General features: G+C 41.6%; 1 protein-coding gene across 2 annotated transcripts in view; it reads left to right on the top strand.

Annotated features, from left to right (window-relative positions):
• MYO10 (myosin X) overlaps positions 1-27,488 on the top strand; it is a 175,417-nt gene that overhangs the window by 65,880 nt on the left and 82,049 nt on the right. For both annotated transcript variants that reach the window (XM_076330372.1, XM_076330371.1), the window contains one exon: positions 11,488-11,646. In XM_076330372.1, coding sequence (XP_076186487.1) covers positions 11,488-11,646 — 159 coding nt within the window. The remainder of the gene's footprint in view (positions 1-11,487; positions 11,647-27,488) is intronic.

Genomic DNA, 27,488 nt, shown 5'->3' with positions numbered 1-27,488 from the left:
CTTGGATGTGGGCAGGACAGATGGGTAACCAGTTAACTTATGTGCACCTCTGCCTGCGTTTCAGGGACTGGGCAGTTTAAATTCAAAATTAAATGCAGGCGTGGATTGGAAAGCAAGTTCTTGCCTCACCAGGCTGGCTGGTACAGGAGGGTTGTCTGTGACAGGGTGGCTCCAATGGGACAGGTCTCCTGTGGGAAGGTAGTGGCAGGAGAGGGCACCAGGAGGCAAGGGAGGGAAACTAAGAACATAATGGGGGGGAGAAATGAGTGCAAACAGGGGAGGTTTGCAGGAGGAACGCAGAGATGGTTGTTAGTGGAAAGCCCTGGAGGAGATGCATGGTTTGCTGTGTTGCCACTGGTGTAAGACCCACAGGAGGAGGAGGTGGGAGGGAACTGGGGCCGCGCGGGTCACTGCTTGAGCCTCTGTGGGTGATGGCTTTCAGGATTGAGGTAGTCCTGGGTCATGAGACCTCACAGGCCTCCCTGACTGGTGCGTTGCCTTAGGAGCGTGCCGGATCCTGCGGCTGATAGCCGTGCGCTGCCCACACTGGCCCTTCTCCAGCCCGGCTCCTGGCCGTGTAGGTTGCCTCATGGCTTGTGGTGGGACAGCCCCAGCACTGGAGCCTGCTGGGGTGCTCCTGCAGGTCTGTCAGCTGGCGACCCCTGGCCAGCACTGGACAAGGGAGCCGTGAAGCTGGAGCTAAAACTGCAGTTTCCAGCTGCGGCTGACCAGAACTGAGGGGCTGGCTGCTACCTGGTGGGAGGAGTGAGGGAAACCCAAGCCCGACATTGTCTCAGTGCAGTGAAATTTGCCAGCAAGACCACCCATTTCCATGTAAAAACCTTTCTTGTGGCTCTGTTTTCTTTTTCTTTCCTCCCAGCCCTCTGCAGCAGCCTTGCTGCGGGTGTGCCCCAGCCCAGCAGCTGTGGTCCCCTTCGTGGGGGGACCAGCTGGAGCCGGGGTGCTGCAGGGACCTTTCAGTCTTCATAGTTGGTGCTGTGGCAGAGTCGTCTTGATTTTGGTAATAATACGATGATGATAAATGCCTCAGACTTTCCTGACAACAGTTTCCTGCCAAGCAGCTGTGCCTGGCGGCAGTTCCCCGGGCAGCCCCCTGGTCCCCTGCATGTGCCTCTGCGCAGGGTTTGGGCACCATCTGCACCCGCAGGCCACGGTGGCTGCGCTGGCAGCCTGGGCAAGGTCAGTTCTTAAGAAGTGTTAAGCTGAGAGGAAGGTAGAGGGATGAGGCCAAAAGGCTCATGTTGGCGTTGCTCAGAGCTTTTTTTCGGCATCCTGGAGGGTCTTGTCGGAGTATTGCCTTCTCTAGTGAGCCTTCATTCAGGACAAGGCTTGTTTTGCAGGGATGGCCCCTCAGAGCTCCAGCTCCCATGTAAGCATTGCCTCTGCTTTCATTACTGTGGCACTGCACACAGGCCGCTCCTATTCTAGACTCAGAGGCAGTCCAGTCAGCTGTCTGTGGGGCGCTTTCTTTTTTTTTTTTTTCTTTTTTTTCTTTTTTTTCTTTTTTTTCTTTTTTCTTTTTTTTTTTTTCTTTTTTTTTCTTTTTTTTTCTTTTTTTCTTTTTTTCTTTTTTTCTTTTTTTCTTTTTTTTCTTTTTTTTTCTTTTTTTTCTTTTTTTTTCTTTTTTTTCTTTTTTTCTTTTTTTTCTTTTTTTTTCTTTTTTTTTCTTTTTTTTTCTTTTTTTTTCTTTTTTTTTCTTTTTTTTTCTTTTTTTTTCTTTTTTTTCTTTTTTTTTCTTTTTTTTTTCTTTTTTTTTCTTTTTTTTCTTTTTTTCTTTTTTTTCTTTTTTTTCTTTTTCTTTCTTTTCTTTCTTTTTCTTTTTTTTTCTTTTTTTTTCTTTTTTTTTTCTTTTTTTTTTCTTTTTTTTCTTTTTTCTTTTTTTTTTTTTTTAGAAAAAGACCTATTAGGACTAATTGCTTTGTGCATCAAAAATGCTGGTATAATTTGTAGGCTGCTTATTGAACAGAGTTGTTCCAGTTCTTGATAGCAGGGCATTTTATTCAAATTCAGTCTTGTTCATTCAGTTGCAAATAGTCATTGTTTATCTCATATGAATCGTTGAATAAATACGAGTTTGAAATTGAGAGTTTCACTTGAATTCTTAACTGATGTTGACAGTCAAGCTAATGCTTTCAGTGCCTGGCATTGTCCATAGATGCACTTTCCATTGTGTAGAAAATGATGGATCAAGGGTGAGGGTGTTTTTGTTTGGGGTTTTTTTTAGTGTTTTGGTCTTCCTTCTGAGAAGAGGAAACCATCAATTTTCACCCCCTTGTCCTTAGAGCTAGTTAAGGCGATATGCATTGAAAGCAAAAGGAGTATTGCCATTACATCTGTTTTACTGGGTGCTACTTACAGTACCACTGACTTGGGGGTGCCTTTGGTGGGGTGTCCCGAGCCAGATGGAAGATTGAACCCGTGGGGATCGTGGGCCCAGACCTTCCTCTCTTCCTCTGCTACGTGCTGGGATTTGCTCTCTGCCTCATCTCGCAGTACCCTGCAGGTCGGAGGCCTCTTCACTGGCTTGCTGCTCAGATAAAGCTGGCTTCTAGTTGAGACCCTGCTGTTGACCAGCTGCCTGGCAGGGAGCCAAAGGCCCATCTTGTGGTACATCTCCTGTGTCCTGCCCTTGGACTACTTCACTTGGTCCGGCATTTTTGGGAAAGCCTGGGCAGCTGCAATCTCTCCACTTCTCGGTTCATGGAGAGAAAGGGGTACCTTTCCATGCTGAAGCAAATGCTGGTGATGTGCCAGGAATGTTTCACATTTTTTGCAGTGCCACGGTCACAGTACTTGTAGGTGGGTGGACTTGTTAAAAATTGACTTTTGCGGTGTCTTCAAGTGCTGTATAACTATAGGTTATACAAGGTTGCTTGCAAAAAAAGTTGAATGAAAGATGCACGTTTATTTTTTTTCTTGTAAGAATAAGCATGGACTGCCTAGAGGCTTACCATAGTATAATCTAGGTAAAATTGATGTGTTTAATTTGAATTAAATTTCTTTATTGTCTGTGTAGGCAAGCCCAATTGAAGGGTCATAAGCACTGAACCTGTAATTGGAAGCTTGTTTGTACTTGATGATAGAGCTTGTCTGTGAACAGAAACAGGTCAGCGTGTGGAATAAACTGCCTTGAAATACCTCTTGTGCAATAGGTGTTAGGTGGGAAGTCTTGATCAGACAAGCTTATTGACAGTGGTCAACACATAGGGAAACAACAAAGAGGTGCGATTTAGTGGGTTTGCTGAGCTATGCTGCAGCGATGGCCAGGATTGCCATCCTGGCAGTGTGCTTCCCCACACTGTGGAGCTCGGGAGTGAAGAGGGATATTCTGCATGGATGTGACAACCAGTATGTTGTAGTAGGAAAGCTGTTCAGGGGAGCACCAGCATCGCTGGTGCTGTTGCCACTGGAGGTTGGGGAGAGGATGGGGGAAGGCACCAGGACAGGCTCCCAGCACTTGAACCTGGGAGCAGCTCCTGACCCAGGTGTCCCAGGCCCCGGCAAGTCTGAGAGGTGTTCTGAAAGGGCGACTGAGGGGAAGGGTTTGGAAGAGGTTTGACTGATAGGAGGAGGAGTGAAGACTGAAAATGGCTGGAACTGAAGTGAGCAGGGAACAAAATAGAGGATCGTATGCAGTTTATGGGTTATGTGTTACTCAACTGATTCGGTAGGTACAGTAACATGCAAAGTGGACATTAGATATTTTGCGTTAGAGGTCAAGATTAATATCTAACTGGGAAAGGAGGCTGGGGAGTGAGGTGATTCCCAGGGTAAATGGGGAGGAATTTTACAAAACGGGTGGGAAATAAGCTGATGCTCAGTTGATGCATGTATGGGATGTTTGCTTGAAGAAAAGGCCAGTGTTAGTCACAGTAGTAACGATATCAGTTTAGTTGGTAATATTTTTTTCTTGACATCAATAAATGCCTTACATAAAATTATTTAATTTTCCTCCATAGTTTAATAGATAAGAAACTTTATTGTGGGTTTTTTTTTGTTGCTTTGAAAAAGATTAAATTATATTGCATCAAAACAAGCCTTGGGCCCTGGTACATCTCGTTGCCTGAAAGATTGTTTTGGGACAATGGAATGGATGTCTAAAGTCAGCTGTTACAGAGAAATAGTAAATTATTGGACAAAAACATTACTTGAGTCGCACTCTTGTCGTGATTAACCGTAGAATTTAAAATGTCGGTAGTTAATCTGCTTTACATTTGGTTGTAAATTGCTTTTGATTTATAAGAGAGCCTCCTTGGCCTTTATTTTAAGTATCTACTTAGACAGTAGATCTCTCCAGGAAAAAAGAGTAAACTACTAGATTTTTTTTTCTGTTTTTAATCTCTGGGTCCTTGGGCTTGTCGTGATTTATTTTTCTCCCTGGAACACTGCATTCCACAGCTTGTAATGTGAGCCCAAGGCCTCTTTTTTTCTGCTTGGACTCATGTATAAAGACATTTTGTAAGATTTATTGCATTCTTTTAACTTCTAAACATGAGGGAAACACAAATGATGATCCTCAGTTCAGACCAACAGCAGAGAATGAAAAAAAAAAAATTGTATTTTTAAGTGGATGTTTCTCTGTACAGTCCTCTGCATTTTGCTGGGCTATGCTCATCTCTCTGCTGCAGGGTCAGTGACTGTAAGCAAAAAGATGCCTTAGAAAACTGAGGGCACTGATGTCTTGAACGTATGAGCCAAGTCGTCTGGAGTTGCTGTCGAGTTGTATGGATTTTCGTAGGCATCACCGTAGCAGTTGGGATTAACCCTGTGGAAAATCTCACATAGAGCAGCAACATGAGGCAGGCTGGGGTAATGACAGGAAGGCTGATTGCTTCAGTTTTTGGGTTGTGATTAGCTTTGCTTTCTGGTGTCTGTGGGCTGGCCAGATGCTGTAGTAGTTGGTTTGCTCATTTCATAGGCATTATTGAAAAAAGTTTGGTTGTTTGGTTGTATCTTGTACTGTTTGTAAACCCGTCTCCCAGATGACATCTGTACGATACCTCTTTGCTTTCTCCTTCCCTGTCTTAACTGAATTTTATGTTTAAACTACCATATTTTTCATTATCCCTCTGGTTATATGGATTTCAGCAGCTTAATTTAAATCAAGTGCATGACCAGACTTTGATATTTCTGTTTTCCATGTACGAATAGCAGTATTATCTTCTGTACTACCCGGCAGTTTGTAGAGTACACCTAGGGCTCATAAAAAGTTTTCTTAGGTAGAAAAGGGCAGCAGAGGGAGGTTGGTTGCTCTTTTTCTGTCACGCCTACCAAAAACACCGCTCTTGATTTATTACACCACCACCAGGTTAGACAGGGATGTGCTAAGCTGTGTAACCGTTCCTGAGCACCACAGCATGCAGTACTTGGCATCGGTCAGACGCCACCACGTCTGGCATGTTTTATCGACGGTGAGGCTGGTGGCACGTGACCGGCTGAAACGGTTGCTGCCCGCGTGGTGGGCGATGGCCGTGAGGGATGGTCTGGCTCGAGGCCGTGGGCAGGCGTCTCGTCCCTGTCTAGAGGCAGCAGCAGTGGGGAGCCAGTGCCTGTCACCACCCTTTGCTCTAATCCAAATCTCAGTCTTTGAATTAAAGAAAGAGACCTGAGCCTGCACTGATTTGGAGTTGTGCTTGGGAGTGGCAAGGATTCACGTCGCTGTATAGAAGCGGCTGTTTTAAAATGCTCGCAATATGTAAACTTTTCAGTAGATGATCTTGCACATTTTCAGAGAGCAGAATCAGTAACAATCTAGCTTGGTGAGGGCTTCCAAGATGCAGACAAACCTATTTCTGCCCTTAAATAAAAATTGCACGGAAATCTTGCTAAAATGATGAAGATTCAGTCATCAGCCAAATACCGAATTGTTGATTAGGAAACTTTTAGAGGACCTTCTGCCTTCCTCCAATCCAATATTGATCATCAGCATCAGACCAAAAACCCAGCTGCTGGTGAAAAACACCCTGAGAGATTCAGTTGTGTGTTGGCTCGGCGCAGACTGGAAAGCCTAACTGTGACTTGCAGCTTTTGCAAGAAATGGCGATTGTGCGGGGCTTTTTGATGTGCTTTACCTAAGCACTTAATTCAGCATTCTTCTAAACTCACTTGACTCAGCTGTTATGAAATCCCTTGATACCATTTAATGACCTTATTCAAGCGGGGATTTTTGTCACTTGGCATCATGTCACAAAATGGTACAGTGAGGGAGCATGTGTGCTCCTGTTGTTGAGGGCCCCCTCTGACGTTCTTTCCTGGTGTTAATAAATTGCATTACAAATTAAATCTTCTGTTAAAATATAATTTCCATTATATCTTGAGCTTAGGGGTAATTGGTCGGTGCAGAAAATTAATTAGACGTTGTTTTGTGATATTCCCCTTAAATGGAATACTTGAAAGACTTATTTTTTCTCATGCCAGATTAATTGCGCAGGATAAAAATGTCATTTTCAATGTAAAGAAGTGGGGAATATTAAGGTCTTCATGCTGGTGGTTTTCATGCTCTTCTAAAAGCATCAGTGAAATTAATTTAATTGCAGTCATATGCCTCAAACTCCTGATTTGTTGGTGGGTTGTTTTCTTTACTTGCTCACTAGTAGATTTAAAAGAGTGTATTCATGTAAAATACTAGTTATTCCAAATTGCATGGAGTACAAGAAATGCTTTTCTGAACCAAATATAAAGATACAGGCTCATATAACAAATGCTTGCACATTGTGGAGTACAATATTGCACTGCTCATGCAGCAGTATTTACGAATAGGTATGGTATTTATGAATAGGGAAAATGATATATTTATTTGCTAAAGCCGTCATTTTCATTGTATGTCTTTGCCTTAGGGATGTGGTTTAGGAGTTGTTGGCTTTCCAGAGTCCCGTATGAAAGGATTTATTTATTTATGTTGCTCCACCGTTTCTTAACAAATCCCTTTATGAAACATCAACCACCAAAACCCCATTTACCTAGCGCTCATCTGCAGTCTCACCTTTAATCTCGGTGCGTGTTGTCGTAAGTTCTCCAGCTTCCTACAGTGCGTTAGAGAGCGTCCAGCTGGCACCTTCTGCGAAGAGAGGGTGCTTCCTGCAGCAGCATTTGGGGGTTTGGATGATGTTTCAGAGGGTGACGCGGGAGTCTGTCCCGTCTGTGCAATGCAGTCGTGCCCACATCCTGGAGGTGTTGGTGTGCTGCTGAGGACTTCCCTCTAGCTTCTTTTTCCTTGGTCTCATGTCCAAGGCTAATGTTCTCCTCGTGAGACGATGAATTCATTTTCTCTACCTTTCCTCCTCTCTCACCTGGGTAGTACTTTTGGGAAGTATGAGTGTAGTTCTCACTCCCAGTGTCTAGGGCTTGACGTTGTGTCCTAAAGCAGATCTGGCAAGCGCTGCGGGTGTCACGATGGTTGAGCAGGCAGACCTTGACACTGCTCTGGGTATGTCCCTGTCACAGCAAGGCTTACGAATTTTACCCAGTTCTGGAGAGAATGGAATTGGGCTAATAATCCTGTTGATTTCTGAACAGACATGAATCAGGACATGGGGTCGTGTCATCAAAGCTTTGGAACAGGCCGTCGCAACCAGACCAATACGGTTTGTTTTCACACTTTCTGCATGTCACCCTATTTTTAATGTTCATTCAAATATTCCTGTCCTCACTCACCTGTCTCTTCAATCTTTCCTTTTTTTACTAGAGAAAGAAATCTGACTCAGCAGCATGTGATTACTTTTTTTTCAGTCATATTTGCTTTCTTCTTCAAGATACACCAAACAGCGCTCCTCCAGCCCTTGGATGTGGGTTCTTCTTTCAGCAAGCTATTAATATTTGGGCGTCCAATAGTTCCCTCCTACGTTATTTTCGAACTTCAGAGTGCCTCTTACAGCTTTTTTTTGTGTTACCTGGGGAACTTGGTAGCATCGGTCCCCTGGGCTTTCAGGTTGCTTCCTCATTTGAGTCCATTTTTGGCCTGTTAATCACAGCACTAGTAAGCTGTGGTAGGGACAGTTGAGCGGTTTTGAAGTGTTGTTCTCCTTTCCTAGTGAAATGCTCTTTACTGTTGTTTAGCTAGGTTTGCTGTTTTGTCTTGTACTTCTTGAGCTTGTTCTTTTTATTGTTGTTTTTTGCATTGCTCCATCCTATCTCAACCTCTAATTTTCACTTCCATAATAACTTTGAGAGTTCTTATTTTGCGTGCTGTCTCTTTAGGGTTTAATTTATAGTTTTCCATGTATTCAGCATGTTTGTTAACTTGGACCATTTATATCTTGAGAGGAAAGAATTTTTTGCTGAATTCTCATTTAGGCTTGTCTTAAATCTTATTCCAAGTTTCCTGCATGTTTTACTTGACCTTCCAGAAATGCTGGCAAGATCCTTGAGGATGGACGCTCCTGCACTCTGCCAACGGGCTCCTCTTGAAGTTCAGGAGCCAACTTGTTCATCTTCCTCTCCTGCATGCTGACCCCGCAGAATGGCTCTTGGTTCCTATTTCCTGAGGATTTCATCTGCTGTAATATTTCATAACATGACCTTCTAATTAGTAACGATAAAGTTCAAGGTAGCTTTTTCACATCCTTATCCTAATAAAGGCGTGAGTCAAGATGAAATAAAACAAAGCAGGCCTCTCGGGGCTTGAGCAGCAGGACTGCTAAAAACCCACTTTAAGGAGGTGAGGTCTGCGCATGTGATCCTGCTGCCCTGTCTGATGACTTTGATCTCGTTAGATGATTTTGACCAAGTTTTACAGTGGGTTTATGAAATCTGAAGGATGTGTGGCTCTGGTAAAAATTAAAAGTAAAGGAAAAGTAACTCCCCAGCGTTGAGGAAGAGACCCTCCTTCTTTCTAGTCTGGGTGGCAGCCATTATGACCAGTCACTGTGTTTTTTAGCTGGTTGACACACGGGCATCTCTCTGAGTCAGCTCACAGAGCCGTTTCCTCACCCAAACAAGGAGGCAATGCGTGGAAGAGCTGGAAGCATGAGGACAACCAGCCTGAAGAAGAGAAAATAGTGGGTTTGAGTGGGAAGGATGAATCTGCAAAGACCATCTTAGATAGTCCTGCCACTCACAAGTCAATTGTCACGTTGTTTTTCTCAGTGCATTTTTATTAATTCCTTATGTTAATAAATGTGTTTAGTGATGTATGGAGTGCTCTGCCTACCCTCCTAACCTGTGCATCACATACCAAAGAACAGAAATCACAAATACAAAAATGCTCCTCCTAGAAATGATGTTTTGTTTCCTTTCTGTGTTCACATGAGCCGCACTCACAGGATATGTGCCATCCCCTTTTGGTTTCCTAATTCTCTTATTGAGTCTATTTTTCTGTTTTAATTCCATGCTGATACATGGCTTCTGTTAAGCTACTTACTTTTCTAGGATTTGCTCTCCTTAAATCCCTTTTATTTCCAAGTCTTCCAACTTACAATATTCTTTGTTCTGCAGTATGGCCTTTGGGTTTTTTGTCATGGTTCTTCTGACTAGGAACTGCAGTTTATTACTCTTGAGATGTAATTACCTCTAATTCCAGCTTACAATTTGTGTGGTTATTCTTGGGACTGCTAACGCTGTTTTCAGCCTCAAACTTTTGCTATCAGTTGATCCTGTTCGCGTTCCTTCTGTCTGTTAGATAGCTGGACCGCTTGCCCCTGGATCATGTACAAGTGGCTGCTTTCTCCATCCTGGCCAGCATCTCTCTGCCCTGTACAAATGCTTGTCCTGTCATCTTGATGGTTGTTTCCCACAAAATACGGCTCAGATCTCTCACTGTCTGTCTCTTTCCCCGCAGTTAGGGACTGTGCTTTGGATGCTCTGAATCTCTGGGAACTTTCTGATGGTTTGCTCGTGTGTCCCATTGACATCTGTGCTGCCTTCCAGCACCTGTCAGAAATTTGTTTCCTGGATCTCCTTTCTCCCCCAGCCCTCCCCCAGTGCACTTTGCGCTGGTGCAAGTGACAGCTGTGATGGTGCGATGGCCTGTGCCAGAATTTGGTACACCCGGGATATGATTTTAATGAACAAATTTCATCAGGAAATTCTCCTCTATCAGCTGGTGGGATATCCGAGTATAGAGCTTCTATGTTAAGTGTGGTTTGCGTTCAGCCTCTTGCTTCTTCAGCTTCTTTTTCTCACTTGCCTCAGCAAGACAGACAAAATCACTGTTTTCCTGAATGGCCTTCTATGATGATGCAACCGTCCTTGTTCAGTCTTTCGTTACCAGGATCATATATATATTTTTATGCTGAAATCCTTTGAGGGGCTTTCTCTTCCCGGGCAGATGTGGCCCCTTGCACTGCCCTGTCCATCGGGACCCAATCCTGATCCCCAGCCCGCAGCAGCAATCCTGCAGTGCTCACCAGCGTTCGGGCTGCTGGTTATTGCGCTTCTTCCATTGGTTTTATAAATATTATTTCAAAGGATTTGGGAAGGTTTGGGTTTTTTTTAAATATTGCACATCATTAAAGTATTTGCATTAACCCCGCACTTGAGTTTCTTACACTGAAACGGTACCATTAGCGGGCACTAGTATTGCCTGAGTAGCATTGGCTGTGAGATGCAGGCATATGTCTATAAGGTTGAGCCGCCAAGATGTAAATTAAAAGGAAATGGGAAGCTGAATTCCAAAGCTATTGTTTTATAGTCTTTAGTGATGTCATTAGTATTCATAAAAGTTTAAGTATTCATAAAAGGTTAACTAGATTGGGGATGGGTACATCTTCTGAGCATATTTGTGATAGTTTTATGAAGATATGTAGAGTGTTTTCTGACTGAGTATTTAAATTGTGGCTTTTTTAGAGCTTTTACTGTCTCTTTGGAACAGGCTTCAGAAATTTGTCTCAAAAGTCCATTAATTAGAAATTGGTTCACCTATTCATTTTCAAATATCTGCAGCACACTGAACTGAGTGTGCTACTTAGATTAGGAATAATGACCTGACCCGATAGCGGTCCTGACCGGAGAATTGAATGGAAACAGTTAAGTGGATTTCAGATCAAACATATACACTTGCAGCCTGTTAGAGCAATAATTTTCATTTGCTGTTTTGCACTGTAAAACGTTTCCTCCCAGAGTAATTTGAGTATAAGCAGGGTTTACTGTAAGGGGTGGGGTTTTGTTTGGTTGGTTTTGGATTTTTTGGGAATGATTATTGCTTGGCTATTTTTCTCCTGATAAAGTCTAACAGTAGTCCAGTGTGAAACAAGATGACATATGCCCTTAAAAAGGAAAAGACGTTTTAGTCCTCAGTGCATTGTCAGTATGCGCTAGTTTCATATGACATCCATGTATGTATTTGGGGCTTCAGTTATTGTCAGAGAAGCTTTCGAAGAAGGTAGACTGGCAGACTATTATATTTTATAAGTCTGCACACTGATAAACTGGATAGGGAATATGAATATGGGTATGAAAGCTCCATTCTCAGATAGGATTTTTTGAATGTGTGCTCTGATTATTATATTCTTTTTGTTTCCCCTCTTTCAGGTATTCACTTACAAACAGAGCACGATCACACACCAAAAAGTAACGCCTATGCATCAAACAAGCACAGAGAGCATGGAAGACATGGCAGCACTTGTAGATCTCCATGAAGGCTCCATTATGCACAACTTATTCCAGCGATATCAGCAAGATAAGATCTATGTAAGTTTCTTCTAAAATTAAGAAAAATATCCAGAGGGAATGTTTTTGAATGTGTAAGTGCTGTGTGTGTTTTGCTGTTCTGTGGTATCTCCCCTCCTAACGTTCTCCAGTTCTTTGTGTATCCACATACAGCTGAAGCGTGCCACATCTAGTGACTTCTCGCCAACAGCGATGGAAGGAGAAAGTAGCTCAGGGCTGGCCAGGCAATCCCTTGGAAACCTTGGAAAAACTGGCATGCTATATACACTGTTACGCTTCCGATGATAGGGTTGTGTAAAGGGCTCTTGTTTTTCTCTTCTCCTTTGACTCTCTGCCCCAACAATGTGCTGCGTACATCATCAAAGAGGATGCTGTGGGATTTAGTCTGTGACTGCCGTTTGAGATCCCATCAGGCCAAGATCCATTTCTGATCAGCCTTCCCTTTTCTATTGTAGTAGAAAGGGGATGGTATTATGATCGTCAAGCTGAGGACCTGTGCCATTAAATACAGATAGTCGGAGTTTGGGGTGTATGAGAACAGGCAGCTGTTTATCAGTTAGAAAAACTAGGAATTAGTCCACACAGAATTCTTTTTCTCAGCTCTGTAATGAAGGTTTTTGTGATTAGATTTACCTGCTCTTTAAATGCTTTCATTAGTCTTGAACTGACTAGATATGAATCTTTCCTGAATCTGGAACGACACTAAATGTGAGAAAGATACAAGGAATATTAGTGGCTGTTACAGATTGTGAAATTTCACTTTTCAGTGGTTCAGTGATTGGTGGCTTTGTTTTCTGGTTTGGTTTTTTTTTTTTTTTAATTAATAATTGCATAACATAAATAATTTTTGTTTGCACCACCTGTCTAGGCCCTTGATTTGGTCATATACATGCTTTATTCCAAGCTTCATCTATTAAGTTTGCCTTTTTTATTTTTAAAAATGAACATATCTTCATGTAAAAATAAACTTTCCCTGTGTTTAGAAATTTCTTTATGATAAAAAGCAAAAAAAGGCATAAGGAAATTATGTTCCTTTGCACATTACCTTTAAAGTGGCTGGTACGGCAAATGCTAAGTGTTGAGGTAGTTCTCTTTACAAAAGTCTTTTATGTATGTTTTTTTCTCAAAACAGATGAACCATTTTGCCATTCAGAAAAATCAGTAAACAAAAAATTAATAGTATATATGAACAATCCTGCATGTGCAGGGAAAAGTAGCTACTTGGTAAGAGTTTAGTTTTCCACTGGTGTTATTAGATTAGAATGTAATACTCAGTGTGAGTCAAAATAAAAAAAAATTGTTTTCTGAGCCATTATGTGTACTCAGATGGAGGACGCTTCCCCCTTTAAAAAAGTGTGTATGTAAAAGAGGGTGGTTCTTTGCAGAGGCAAAGAATAGCCTTGTTCTGAAGAGACATGTCCTAGCTTATTTCTTAGCTTGTCAAGGCAAGTTTAGGGTATTCTGATACTTGGTGCTCAGTGCGTTGTACATTTCTAGACAAACAGGTTTGTGTGCTGTTAATGATGACACATCTTCAGTTGCTGCTGAATACTTGTTATCCCTTCAGTTTTGGTAATTTTACTGCTTACTCTTTTGAATCCACCTCACCTGAAAAATGATTGAAAAGGTGGTCAGAAAAAAGTTGTGTTTTGAAATGCATATGAAAGCCTCTCTGTTGTCCTATACGTGTAACCGGGACCTGATGTAAGAAACGTCTTCTTTTCTCCCTCCTCATTGATACCCCACTCCTGCTGTGCCAACGGTGGTGTTTTAGCAGCACAGGGCTCCAGGAACAGAAACCCCAAGAAAAGCCAATTAAATAACTTGAATAATTTTACAAAACTTCACAGATACATGAGCATGTGTTGTAGGAGGAGGTATTGTCATTGCAAAATGAACCATGTCTTTTCAAGCCAAAATCTCTTAACTGTATTCAACAGTTCAAAGATATTTTAATGTTTGATGCTAAAAAAAAAAAAATGGACTGAAAGGTGCATTAAGTTTACCTTTGTTGAAGGCATACTTGCAGCTGAAGAAATTAGGCTCCTGGTCATTCTGTTTTGGGACCAGACTAGTTCTTGTACAGGACAGTGGAAGCCATTGGAGTTCGTGCCAGGAGCAAGCAAAACTTTCCGGATTGTACATTTGCCTTCTCCCTTCCCTCCAAAAAGTCCTCTCCCTTGGCCAGGAATTGCTTCATGAGTGTAGTGCACATATGGTTTCTTGTATCCGCCTTGGCTGTATCTGTCCCTTGTACGTTGGGGATAAATTGGGAAGGCGTGTACCCCTCTCCACTCTGAGCCTAGGGCTTGGTCACGCCGTTGTAAGACTTCTTGCCGTCCCCGAATATAGGACATGGCAATTATATGGTGATTCGACTTTTAGCTTACAGGTGTTTTGTCCCTCTTTACTTCAGCTCTGTGTACCTCCTTGTCCACATCCTAAGTGGGGGGGGAAGGTATGCAAAGTTGTATGCTGGCATTTTTTTAGTTTTATGCTTGTAATATTACAAGCATATTAGTGTGGTTCTTGAGTCTGGCAGCTTTTTGCTAGTTTTCTCAGTGGCAATGAGACCGGGAAGCACCTTTGTACCCTTAATGAAGAATGCACTTAATTAGGACGTAAGTTTTGTGTGTGTGTGAAGAAGCAAGCCCAAAAGTTATATGAAGTGTAATATACTAAATTGTGGTGTAAACTATATATAATTTCAAAAATATAGAAGAAAAACAATTAAGAAGAAATTTGAACAGTTGCTTTCTCAGGAAGACAATTATTTATGCAAATCTTCCACTGTTAACTTGTGTGTTTGTCAGTATTTGAGGAGCTGTTTCTCCAGCAATGAGGATTTAAGTAAATATCTTCAGATGTTTGAGTTCAGTTTAATCTTCCTTTACTTAATAACATTTTTGTCTCACATAATCATACCCGTGTTCCTAAACTCTTCACTACTTCCTAATTAATACTATAAAGATACTCGCTATGGGTGCCAAGTTTTGTCAAACGTGTCAGTGACTTTCTTTGCTGCTGCCAACAATAGCAGCTATAAAGGATCAGCAGAGGATTTTCTGTATTTCTTCCTAGTTTTGGGGGAGGGAGGAATATTGATTTAGCATATAGACTGTGTTCGTAGCGTGAATGATGCCTGGTTCTGTACTTAATGAGTTGAGGCTCTTAGCTGAATCTGTGCTCTTAGCGAGAAGGTGAATGACAAAAGTTGTTCGTGTCTATGTGCAACCATCTTTTTGTATCAGTGTCAAGTCTGTTGACATCTGCTTGTGATACTTTTTGTCTGAATTTCTGTAAAAGAAAAGAGTGCGTGTTTTTCCTTTTGGGCCTGTGAGAAGCATGGGATGTACGTGCCCTTTCTTGATTACTTAAAGCAGGCTCCTGTCTGGTATTTTTTTCAGGTTTCTTGATTAATACTGCTTTTGTCTAAAAGTTTGCTTCTGGGCTATCACTGCTTTTATTGTCCAGGAAAGGAGCAGAGCTAGGATGGCAGTGATCATATGTTGCAGGGGGTTTCATTGCTACTTCCTCCCCCATTTTACTCCATCAGGAACAACTTGATAGGGGAGGTCCAGCTTCTGAACATCAGCATACGAGGTTTAACGTCTGTCTGTGAATGTTCAGATTAGCTTGCGTGCTAGGCTGGTATGTGGCAAAATATGGAAAGATAAACACTGGTGCTAAAAGCAGAAGGTGCCCACATTTGAAAACAGCCTTTTGTGAAGGCGAATGAGGGGTTTCGTCGCCTGTGAAGCAAGGCCAGCACGGGGCACACAATGTGGAGAGGGGAAGTGCTGCGGCAGCCATTCTTGTCGCTGTTCAAAGGCAAGTTTTTCCCGAAGCTGTTGATTCTGGTTTACTTTTAGTTAAGTACACATTGTGGAGGAGACTGGCTTAGCCTTGGAGAGGACGCCATAAACCACACCACGTGGATTGTGCTGCAAGACACACAAATTATGGTGTTCGAGCTGGCTCCGGGATGAGCTGTGGTTGTCTTGTCCCTGTGGCCAGTGGTTAGTTACTGATGCAGGCGAGCAAATTTCAGAAGAGCAGACCAGAGGATTAGAGAGCAGCTTTTGCTGAGGTGAGAGGCGGGTAACTGCAGTATACATTGTGCAGGTCAGTATGGAGGTTTTCAGTGTCAGATCCACCCTCCTTTGCCTGAGTTCAAGCAATAAACAAGTTTCGAAGCACATCTGATTAGTTTTTTCCTTTTGAATTAAGCTCTGAAGTGCCAGGTAGGCACGTTCCCCTTTGAAGTGGTGATGATTTGATGTGTGCCCGTCTTGTTTAGGTGGAGAACGTGTACCCGTGCCCAGAGAGGCATGCTGCGTGGGGTAGGGTGTGTCGGTCCCTCGGCCGCCCTCCCCTGATGGGGAGAGTGGCCTCCAGGTTGTCCGTCAGTTGGGTGTGGTGGCCAGGAAGGGTGAGAGAGAACATTAACCTATTTTTTCTCACTTTCAAATTAGGACTACAGCTTGCCCGCTGATAATTAGAACCGTCAGTTAGGTTTGTGTGTGTATGTATAAAAACTTCTGTACCAGCCACGTAGACATGTAGTGCTGTACCAGCCACATCAGAGGGAGGATGATGGTAATTAGGAGCTCAGTTTTTGTGGCTGGCTTCCTTTCTCTCTTCAGCTGAAGCAACAAACATGGAATAACTTGGATGAGAAAGCAACATTTCTCTGATTTTTAAAAAAGGTGTTAAACTGGAAAAATTGTCTCTTCCCTGACAAGGTTGCTTGCAGAGCTCCTAGCCACTTCATTACACTGAATGCTCAGTTATCTGTTCTTAAAAGGTATGTTCAGTTATTTATGTGTCGATTTTTAAATCTATTTGTTTATTTACTTTAGAAGCGTGTTCAGCTGTAGTTTGTTAAACTTGCAGTAATTAGATAATTTATCTCCCTCGAAGTCATGAGGGTTCCCTGAGGCAACCAGTTGATGTTTGTGCAGTATTAATCAATAATCACCATCGGGGTTTTTTCAAATTCTGTTTGCAGACACAGATACTTCAGTATCTAGGTCAGCTGCACTCTGTGACTTGTTTGTCTAGGTTTTTGCATATTTGTTTTTTTCTGAGTACAGTAAAACTCATTTCAGATCTGGTGCGGCTGCTCTGTGCCATGTTACGATGGTCAGCAGGAAGTGGATGATGTTGCTGCATGTTATAGTGAGAAAATAGTAGGGCATAATGAAGTCATGGTTAATTAAATACAGACAGACATAATTCATACACTTTGGAAGCGCTCCTGTTCAGATGTCCTCTAGCACGGGTACAAGTTGTAGGTGGAGGCAGAAAGACAAAGGAAGATCAGTAGAAGACAATAGCCCCAAAGTGTTTACTTATAAAGACAAAAACTGTCATGACCTATTTCTTAAATGGAAAAACCTGGATGCACTCCCTGCAGAAACAACCTAAAAAGAATGTGTATCAAGGACCCATACATTATGCTGGACAGCTCAACAGCCTTGGTCTTTGGCCTGTTGTGCTCCATGGTATAAATAAGTGTGTGCCATTGACTTTAAAAAAAACAAACAATGGTATACACAAATTGTGTCATTAGTTAGTACTATAAAATACATATAAATATTGTATATGTACATTTAGACCAAGTCCTTAGTTATTACACTAGCTCCTAGAACTACATTTATCCTGGTCTTGTCTGCAACCCAGCTGTGGTTGCACAGTTCCTCTCCACAGGCACCCAATGCTCTAGAGCAGTCCCAAGTAACCCGGTTTGCAGGATCTGCTCTATGGTCACTGAGGAAACTGCTGTTTATTTAATTGCTCTGCTTTTACAGTAAAGAAATTTTAAAAGCATGCTGATGGATCACAGTGTTTTTCATGCCTTCCTATGCGACTGGGGAGATGGGGAAAATTCTCTCCACCAGCTCCTTCAGCGGAGGTGAAGAGAGCAGAGACCACCATTACTAAGAATGCACGACAAATGTCTATACATAGCTACTTACGTCCATAATTAGCATGTTATGCTTACACACATGAGATAATGTTTTCAAAATGTAGTTCAAAGTGAGTTCCTGTCTCCAAGCATTAATTACAGCTCCCATTTCACATCTGTTACTAGAGAGCAGCAGACAAAGATCTATATAAACACAGCAGGCTTTTAATTGGAAATCTAGTGGAATTTATTTTTGTTGATTGCTATTTCTAAAGGATGGTCAGTTATATAGATCAACAATTGTCTGCCAAAGGCCAATTATAATTATTTTTTATTTGTTTTTCTTGTTTTAATACATGTTAGAGGAAGAACATAGCTGTAAAGATATGAGAAGTAAACAAGTGCCATCGGTTGGTTAACCAACTTTGCTTCTGAATTCCTCCATACTGCAGAACTTGTGGGACTGCTAATAACAATAACAAAAACAACAATAAAGAATGTTTGCCTGAACTTTGTCCTCAACTGAAAATATTGGGGATTTTAAAGGTGCATATTTCCAGATCTTAGCAAATATTTCAGCCTGAGGTGTCGTGGTCAATGTGATATCATTAAAAAGGGAGCTGCTCACAAAGGTCTGTGTAATTGAGTATGCTATCATGTATGCAACGACCACACAAATGCTTTGCAATGTATGCAACGGCTACACAAAACACATGAATTTATATTACGGTTTGCAGCACATTAGGTACTTGTTGGTAACCTGCTGTATGTATATGCTGCAGTGGGGATCTTGCCCTCCTTCATCAGTGGGCTATTTCAGTGAGACAGATGTGGAGGCAGAGGAGGTAAAAGTTTTATTATAAAATATCAAAAAACTTGCCTTTCTGTCTGCTCTGTACCAGTATTTTTCTTCTCATTTGGTTGGTTGGTAGGAGAATAAATAATACATGCAGGGTCAATGGTGTCAATTCCTGTTGACTACCATGAGTTTTGAATGATACCTAAGCCCTACTTAATGATAACTTCATATTGAAAATTGCAAAGTAGAAATCTTATCATCTTGTGCAGGTTTTGTCATTGGTGATGGTATATATTGCTAATGTCTTCTGAGATTTGAAGGCTTGTTTTCATGTTGTTTTCTCCACACCTTTATTGAATGCCACTGCTAACTCTGAGCTGAGAACAGAAAGTAGACCAACGTGCAGAATCAAAAGGCAAATTTTTCAGTCGTTTGCGTAAGTGCCGACAGCAGCTTAGCACCGTTCAGTCAGAGCTTTTGCAAATGGTGCTGAACGCTTCTGTGTGCGCCTTTGCCTCACTTGCAGGTAAGCTTTGGCTCCTTTCTGTAAGGTCTGTTTGCTCCCAGTCCCACAAAGGCATTGAAAAGAGAGCAGGAATTTGGACTCCGAAACTTAAACTGCTTGTCTGTCACCAGCACGTGTTTTCTTTACGTGAGTTAGGCTTTGACTGTAAAGTGAGCTGCACAAAATTTACTGCTTGTGCTACACTGTCCAACTGCCTTATTCACATATTCCAGCAGTTTAATACTAGAAAGGCCACAGGCCCATTTAAGTTGAGAATGAATTAAATTACTTTTATAGCTATTGTCTACCTGTGTAAATGGACTATTGATTCATAGCCAGGCTGTTACTGTTATTTGAAAAGATGTAGTCCATTTCTCGCAAGCACTTTCAGCTATTTCCTTTTGATGTCTGTCAGTCTTTCCTTTTAAAAGCAAACGGAGTCCAAAAGTTCCATGTAGCAGATTTTTGACTGCTAATACTGTTTGCCGTATTAGTGCTGATTTCTAGACCCACGGCTATTTGGCAGCAGTTCGATGCCATCCAACAAACTACATGGCATAGACATATGCCATGCAATACATAGTTATTCTGGCTTTTGATTTCTGTTTTCATGCTCTGTTTAAGCATAATTCCTGCTCTTCTCGCTCTCCTCCTAAAAAACCCCTTTCTATAGAAGAGGTCTTAAAACATTAAAGGACCATGGAAGTTATGAAAATCTGGATATCAGTATGTAAAATACTCGCAGGCAGAATGAAACAGATCTCCAAAGCTTTATATTAAAAATATTTCTCCGGTGTTCTAGAGACACTGCTTTTTGGTATATAATCTACCAGCATTTTTGTTTTCATTTGCATGTGCTATCTCTGAAAAGCCCCTTCATCTTCCCAGGATGAAATCTATAGAAAGGAAGGAGACCATTTTTGTCTTTTCCTTGCTGGAGGGTGAATTAGACCTTCAGACAGCTTTGAGAGACTCATTTGAGCATTGTGCAATAACAAAGCAGGAAGAAGAACTAGTGTGTGGCCACAGGCCATTTGAAATGAAGTGACGAGCCATGGGGTCTCCACTCTTTGTGGAGCCTTTTCTGATTTGAGCTAGAGATCGCCTGGTTAGTGTTAAGCTGTGCACTTGTGCACACAGATTGCTACAGTCTGATGTGCAAACCTACATTCACATGCTGTATTGCAGCTCATGAAAATGACAAAAATCAATGTCTCATTCTGATCGATCGTGTTTTTTTGTTCAGGAGGTCACCTCCTCTCTCCACTTGGTAATGGTGAAGAGAGATACTCTTCCATAACTGTTTATATAAATAGTCTATGCACAAAAGATCATTATCCTGACATCTGGTAGACAGGACTGCTACATGGTAGAGGTTGTATTGTATTAGTCAGCAAAAAAATGCAATAAAAACGAGGAGGCTCAGTCCTTTTTATACAGGAAACAAACTGCCAGAAACGTGAAGTTCTTAAATAAGGAAAGATGTCTGACATCAATATTATTGTCTGTTGTTTTGGTTTTTACCTTTGGCTGTAACAATGCTCTTTTATCAGCTTTTCTTTATATTGGTTTCGTCTTTCCCAGCTGGATTTTTTTGTGCAGATTCTGGATAACACTTGTAGAGTTTCCTTGAGTATCTCCATCCACATGGGACAGTCTGTTCAGTAAGAGAAAATTAATGGGAAAATAAGATGAGGTTAAGCTATGAGTGTATCTTTTAACCTGTGGAGAGCGCTTAGTTTTGTGCAGGTTCTTCACCATCTCTGAGCCTTCTGTGGAGTTAAGCTGAAAGACGTGACTGCCTCTGTACACTGTTCTGGATATTTACGTTGGCAGCTAAGGTGACAAAAAAGCAGATTTTAACCCTTAAGAAACAGATCTAGGCAGCTTCAGTTAGCTGCCTACAGCAAGGACACTATGAATGTGCAAGGTTGAAGCTGTAGGGAGTGGAAGGATTCACTTAGTTTAGAAGTCAAGGTAGCTGGGTTGCAAAGTACCACTTTTTTCATGAAGAGGTAGCATAGCCTTTGCCCTTGGAGGGGCTTGGGAACAGGACGGTGTTGCTTAATACTCTTGTACCAAGGGAGGCTTAAGGTCACGTTAGTTGGGTTGAAGGGTCAACATAACAGACAAAGGATGCATCTAATATGGTATACTGTTCCCCAACAGTTGCCTCTGATTGTCTGAAATCGCATATTTAAAAAAAATCCAAAATTATTCCAAAAATCTTCTTGTGAACTGTACCAGTGAAAACAAGCATAAAGCCTGACTTTGAAAATGCCTTGGTCGGTTATGCCTTGGATCTGATCTGTGCTTAGCACAGGAAGGGAAAAGGCCACCAGGGAGGCAGTTGGTAGAAGAGACTGTTGCAGCTTACATCGTGGACTGAAGCACATGGGAAAGTGCAGCTAAGCAGTGTGAATGTGCCTGAGAAGACGCTTTTCAAAAACAATGACAAAGAGAACGTTTAGCAGGTGGGTCTTGGACGTAGGTAGCTGGCTGTTCACATTTGATCTTCTTAGTGACATTCTCTGTCGTGTTCTGGTTCCCTTCTAAAGGTCCTCTCCTGTGGATGCTAACTCTTGCATTTGTAGTGTGGCCTGTGTGTTTACAAACAGCTCATTTTACAATCAATTCTACAACTGACCTTGAGAAGAAAAAAGGACAATTTAGGGGTCATAAGGTTGTGCACATTGACAAAGGAACACAGAGGTAAAGAAAAGCAAAGCTGATGTAAATTTGGGCAGTTGGAAACCCACCGTGAGTCACCAAACATGGTGAGGGCTGCAGAAGGCCAAGCACATAAGGATGATTATAGAGTATGACATTTCCATCTTAGAAATGGCTTGATTGGTTGAAAACATCTAAATTTGTAGTTTAGTACTTCACTTTGATTATGGTTTTTAAGAAAGGAGCTTGGCTTCAGACATTTTAGTTTATAATTTAGAGAGACAACTGGATTCCATCCCACTGAAATTAGCGTGGGACTAGCTGAAAGATGGGGTATACTTACCACAGAGAGGATAAATCAAGGTCCTACTAAGAACAAGGGGCATTAATTATCATCCTGTTTATGGCATACCCTTGCCCCTTCTGCTGCCTCCCCTAAAAAGCATGCCAAAATATGGCCCAGCCATCTTTCTCCTTTTTATGCTGACGTGTATGTGGTGGTTGACCAAGTTATCTTTGCCTCAGAATAAACTCAGTCATGATTACTGTCAATCCCTTTACCTGAGAGAACTGGGAACGACGGAGGCTGTATCTGCAGTGTGGGGCAAACTCTTCTGTTCCCAGGTTTTGCATCCTGACACCTTGAAATTTGGTGTTGAAAACATAACGGAGTTTGACAGCTACTTTGTGGTCTTTCAAATGTTGTCTGCCTCTGCGTGTTCTGTGAAAGCACTGGTATTGTAATTCGGTAATGTTACTGTAGCTGTGATGATTTAAAGGTACGAGAGATGCGCAAGTTGTGTGGAACAGTGATAAAAATCTTTTGCCATACATTGTCTAAAAGTGACATATAAGTAGCTTTCTAGTCAGCCAGTTGCACTGCAGTTTTATTTGAAGTTTCCCATATATTAAGGGTAAGCCCACAAAATAATACTTGTTGAATAAATTGTCAGGTTGATACTAATACCCCTTTTTAAAAAAAACACCCTAACTTTTCAGACACAGAATCAGTTCCTTAAGTGACTCCAGGAAAGTCAGGGTTGCTCAAAAAGAACCCAGAAACATAATTTTTGAGGCATCTGTAAATATGCATTTGTTTCTGTAATGAGACAGATTTTTCTTGTCCCAGAGCAGAAAGTCTCTTTAGCACTTTGTCTAACTCTCTTTTTCTCAATGTCAATGTATATATCTGTAACAAAACATCTTAATTCTGTATTTGATCGGTTCCAACATTTCTAGTACCAGGTTGCAAGAATATATTGATTTTTAGTGTCATTGAAGAAACACAGTGATAGAAATTGAGGAATGCGGTCTCCTTGTGCCTGTTTTAATAATGCAAGCAGTTTTAGTTTCTGTTGTGATTGTTGATCAAAGACCTAGTTCAGGAGCAGCACATAATGCCCTTTAACAGTGTCTTCCAGCCTGCTCTTGCCTTCTCTCCCACCCTCCCTGTAGCATGAGATACGCAAAGCCTGAAAGAAGTCCTTCCCCCACACACACACCTTTTTGTCTCCTATTTATTTATTTAAGCAAGAAGGAGGAATGGGATGCCTCAGATGCTAGAATTCTGGGAAGTACAGAGGGGTACTTGATGTAGAGGGTGGAAGGAGGTCATGAGAGAAACAGTGTGGGATAAAATTGGTGACCTTACATGGGAAGAGCAAGCTTGGGTAAAACACAGAAATTGTAAAGGATCATCAGAAATAGAAAAGTTATTGTGGAGATGCACAAGTCTTGACATAAAAGGGAAGAAGTGGAAGGTGGATGGTTGCTGGATATGGAGCAAACGTGACCCAAAAATACCCAAAAAAGCATCTGTGAAGGGGAAAAGATGGAGAGCACGGTGGTCCTGATGTATTTAGTATGTTTGGTTTATAGGATTAATTCAGTGATCTTGCCATTAGGGCAGTTTTCTTTCGTTCCTTTTTCTGTGTAGAGAACCTGAAAAAAATTTTGAAGGGGAAATTTCTAACTCTATTTCTTCCTCTTTTAGTCTGAAAGCCTTTTCTACATGGGTAAGAACGACATTCCAGACTGTATTTAGTTCATCTATTGCAAACTTGTTTCTTGTAATTTTAAGCTAACTTGAAAAGGTGTATTTTAACCAATAAAGCTTTTTACATCATTTACATTTGTTTGGCATCAGACTAAAGTAAACTGATTGTGTCTTCCTTAAAAAACAAACAAACCAACCCTCTCATGTTGAAGAGGACTACTCTGACCATTGCAAGTTTTTCTAGAGTATTTCTGTGGGTATCAGAAATCTTTGTAAGCTCTTGAATCTTGTTAAAGAACTAACTGGTTTTGAGTGTTTGAAGAAGCTTGGAGTGATTTCAAGACACAGGTTCAAAGCTGATTGCTATCAGAAGGCAACAAGCAAAACAAAAAGCATTTGGAGAACTGATGAAAAATCTCTTCCTTTCTCAAGTACATCTTTCATTTTGACTCTTGCGATGCCATCGCCTTACTGAATGTCTAGCTGAGAAGACAGGGCTTGAACTTCTAATTTTGAAAGTCCTCTTAGAGGATCAGCAAAACAATCTTATTTCCTCTTTTTGTGCTAAAAGGGGGAGCAGGAGTGGTTTGTGACCAAAAGTGTTTTGGGAGATGTGTTATCAATGTAAAATTTCAGTAAAAATTTGAAAGTGGAAAAGGAGCCCAACCTTTTAATATGGTGATCAAAGCGCTGCATTGGGATTCAGGCTGAATAATTCAACTTTCATTTATTCTTGGGTTTAAATAAATAAATATATTAGTGGTGATCTGATAACAAGTTGTTGCTGGTTTAGTCTGTAACAAAGTAATTCAAGAGTTTGTGTGTGGTTCTGTCTGAAGTGTTGAGTTGGTCATGTAACACGGAAAAGTAAACTGTCCTGTTCATTGCCACAGATTTAAGAAGTCAGGCTCGTGATAGGAGGTCTACACAGTATTTCTCTGAAATACCCCTCAAACTATTTCAACTGGAAGTCTTCAGAAATCCTGTCTGCTCGCTAGTGCTCTGGCAGATGTATGAGCATTTTTCCTGTTCATAACTGCTTTGGAGTGCTTTCATTAAAATAAGTAATTATTGACTACGAGAATCAGATTAGAAACTGCAAAGAACAAAGAGAAAATTTAATTCACTCGCTTTTAAGCAAAGTGGAAGCGACATTCTTATGTGAAAATACCTTTTCTGAAATTTCATCCAAGCGGCTGCCTTGCGATGTTAGCATAATAAAGTAATTTAGAGATCCTACTTCTGACTGTTAACTGCTTTAATTTGCCATATGATGATGCCTGGTGCAGAAATCGTGTTCAGGAGACAGTACGCATCCACTGAACAGCCCTGCATTTTTTGTGTATCTTTACACTGGCTCAACTTGCTGCTAAGGTGCTTGCACTTGCAAAACTGGAAGGTCTGCCCTCCGAGAAAGGGGTTGCATTGGGCGGCTGCTCAGAGACCCCAGGGGGAGGGAAAGCAGAGCCCTGCGAATGGGGAGGTGGTGAAGTGGTGCTTTTCTGCATGTGGGTGCAGGTCATGGTGCGCCTCAAGTCCCTGACTTCGAGGTGCCAGGGTAGAGGCTAGCAGAAGGATCTACTGTTTATAAAATACTGCTACTAGTAAGAGCATGTGATAGTTACTGGATGGGAAAAGTAGTAAGCCTGGAAGTGATGTAGGAAATGATTCTTGCAGCAGATCTTGCTGCTGTTGAGTATCCCAGGGGAAATTTACAAAGACTGTGGGAAATTTTGTCTTTTAATGGGAACTTTTTTAATAATGGGAATAGTTTTTAATAAAGATGCTGCTTCAGCTCATCGATACCTTGCTGAACTGCCTTGGGTTAAGGTGGAACTTTCACTTGGGCCAGCTAACTCCTAGTTAGTGCGTGCAGGTATCTAGTTGTGGCTGCTCCCGGGTTGGATTATGACACTTGGTAGATGATAAATCTGATCCACTGCGCCTGTGAAGAATATAGCTTTTTTGTGATCTTGCCTTGGAATGAGGAGGTTGTTTTTTGAGGGCCTGAGTTTGTTCTGTCTTGTATCGTTATAATTTGGTGGCAATTTGTGCACACATTTAACTTGTTCTGCAAAGAGGTAATACATACTCAAAGCACCAGAAGACTGGAACCACAAAATCGGAGCTATTTCAGTAGAGGTTGTGGTTCTTCACATTTTTGCTGAAAGAAAAAGAGAGAGAGAAGGAATTTTTAAAATAGTGACATGTCCTAAGCGTTACTCTATGAGGTGATTTAGGAATTGTTTTTGCCAGTATCGTTTCTGCTATTCACCAGGTTTCTGTTATTGTCATAATATACTACCTTTTTCTCTATGATACCTTACATGAATTATGAGGCAGTGAAGCCAGCTGACTTTAATGAAAAACTTTTCTTATTTGCAATAATGACTAATATTCTGGAAGTGTTTATATGATTTTTAAAAAGTTATGCTTAAGGCATGTGAAAGACTGCCTCATGTTAAGTGAGTCTGTGCAGAAGTGGGCTGCTGTCTCCTTTTACGATATTTAGCATTTAAAATAGGAGAAGCAAGAAAAGTCGGACTGTAGCCAGTGGTGGTGCAGTTTTGCCAGTGCTTTATCACAGGAAGATCAGGGAGCATGGTGATGTTCAGTCAGGTACTTGATCATGCAGAAGCTATAGAGTGGATGCTTACAGTTACAGAGTTAGATGGTATCATGTTTCGTGGGGATTTTTTTATTTGCTGCTTTGCCATGGCATCTGTTGTGATGGCATGCCTCAAGTTACTCTTCTTACATTTTAGTAAGACTTCAGTCAGACTTTAATAAGGTAAAGAGGAAGATCTGTAGCAGTCTGTTTTATTGGTCATGCTTGCACTGTATTCATGTAATTTAAAAAAAAAAAAAATCTCTTAAAATTTTGCCCGTGCAGTATGTGCTGAAATATGTATCAAAGTGGGGAAGTTTATTCTCAGAGACTTCCTCATTAGTTATTTAAGAACCCAAGAGGGGATGATCCCAGGAAATTAAGCTGTTGTCTCAGTGCTGTAATTGCCCTGCGATATGATCTTGTGTTGAAATGGTATCTTTCCTCTAGATGAAACCTTCTGAACTATTGCACAGCATGGGGTTTTTTATAAAACACACAGATTGAAAGTTCACAGCTCTGTAAAAGGTATTTGAGTTACACTGAGGAGGAATATTCCCCTCGCAGCTAATAAAATTGTCATAATTTCAAGGACACTGCTGTAGTCCCCTTAGCAAAAGCTCAGAACTGCTACTTGTGTTGGGCCTGATGGAGGACGAACAGGTGGATAACGGGGAATGTAACAGCAGGGTGACAGTGAGGAAGGAGAGCTGATACACAGCGATCATTATATGTTAATTAAGGAGAAGAGGAGGGAGGCAGGTAGATGTGGAACGTAAATGCTGTGGAAGAGACTGACAGAGAGGAAAGGAAAACTTGTGGGGGAGCTGGTGGTCGCTGGGTCTCAGTGAGTGCCCCCACGGTGGCTTGCCAGAGAAGAGGGTGGCTGCAGAAGGAACACGTGGGGCTGTGTTTCTGTGGCGTGCAAGATGCTGCTCACCTTATCCAGCCCTTTCTGGGTAGGGTGCTGCAGAGATGAAGAGAGCTCCAGTCCTACTGTCAGCTTCACAGCTGGTTCCTGTCGGTGACGAGAGGGTTGACTGCTGGTGAAGCATCTGTCTGTACATGGGGACCGTGTTACAGGGCTGGAGGCTTCGCAGCCTGGCTCTTTGGAAGTCCGCAGCAGGGCTGTTGAAGCCAGGTGTCAGCTTCCTGCCTGTCACTGCAGAAGGGGTGCTTAACAAAATTAAATTAGTTTCACAGCGGTAACGCCACACACATCATATGATATATCAATTGATTTCACATGCCCCAGAAATGTACTGGAAATTCTGGAGATAACATACTTAATGTTATCTCCTACCTCACTTAATTTGATTTTATTTGAGGAATACATTGAAGTGGATAGAGGGTGACTGAGAAAATGAACAGCAT

The sequence above is a fragment of the Aptenodytes patagonicus genome, chromosome 2 (assembly GCF_965638725.1).
Source record: "Aptenodytes patagonicus chromosome 2, bAptPat1.pri.cur, whole genome shotgun sequence".
Lineage (NCBI taxonomy): Eukaryota > Metazoa > Chordata > Aves > Sphenisciformes > Spheniscidae > Aptenodytes > Aptenodytes patagonicus.
This window is presented reverse-complemented; position numbering and strand designations above follow the sequence as displayed.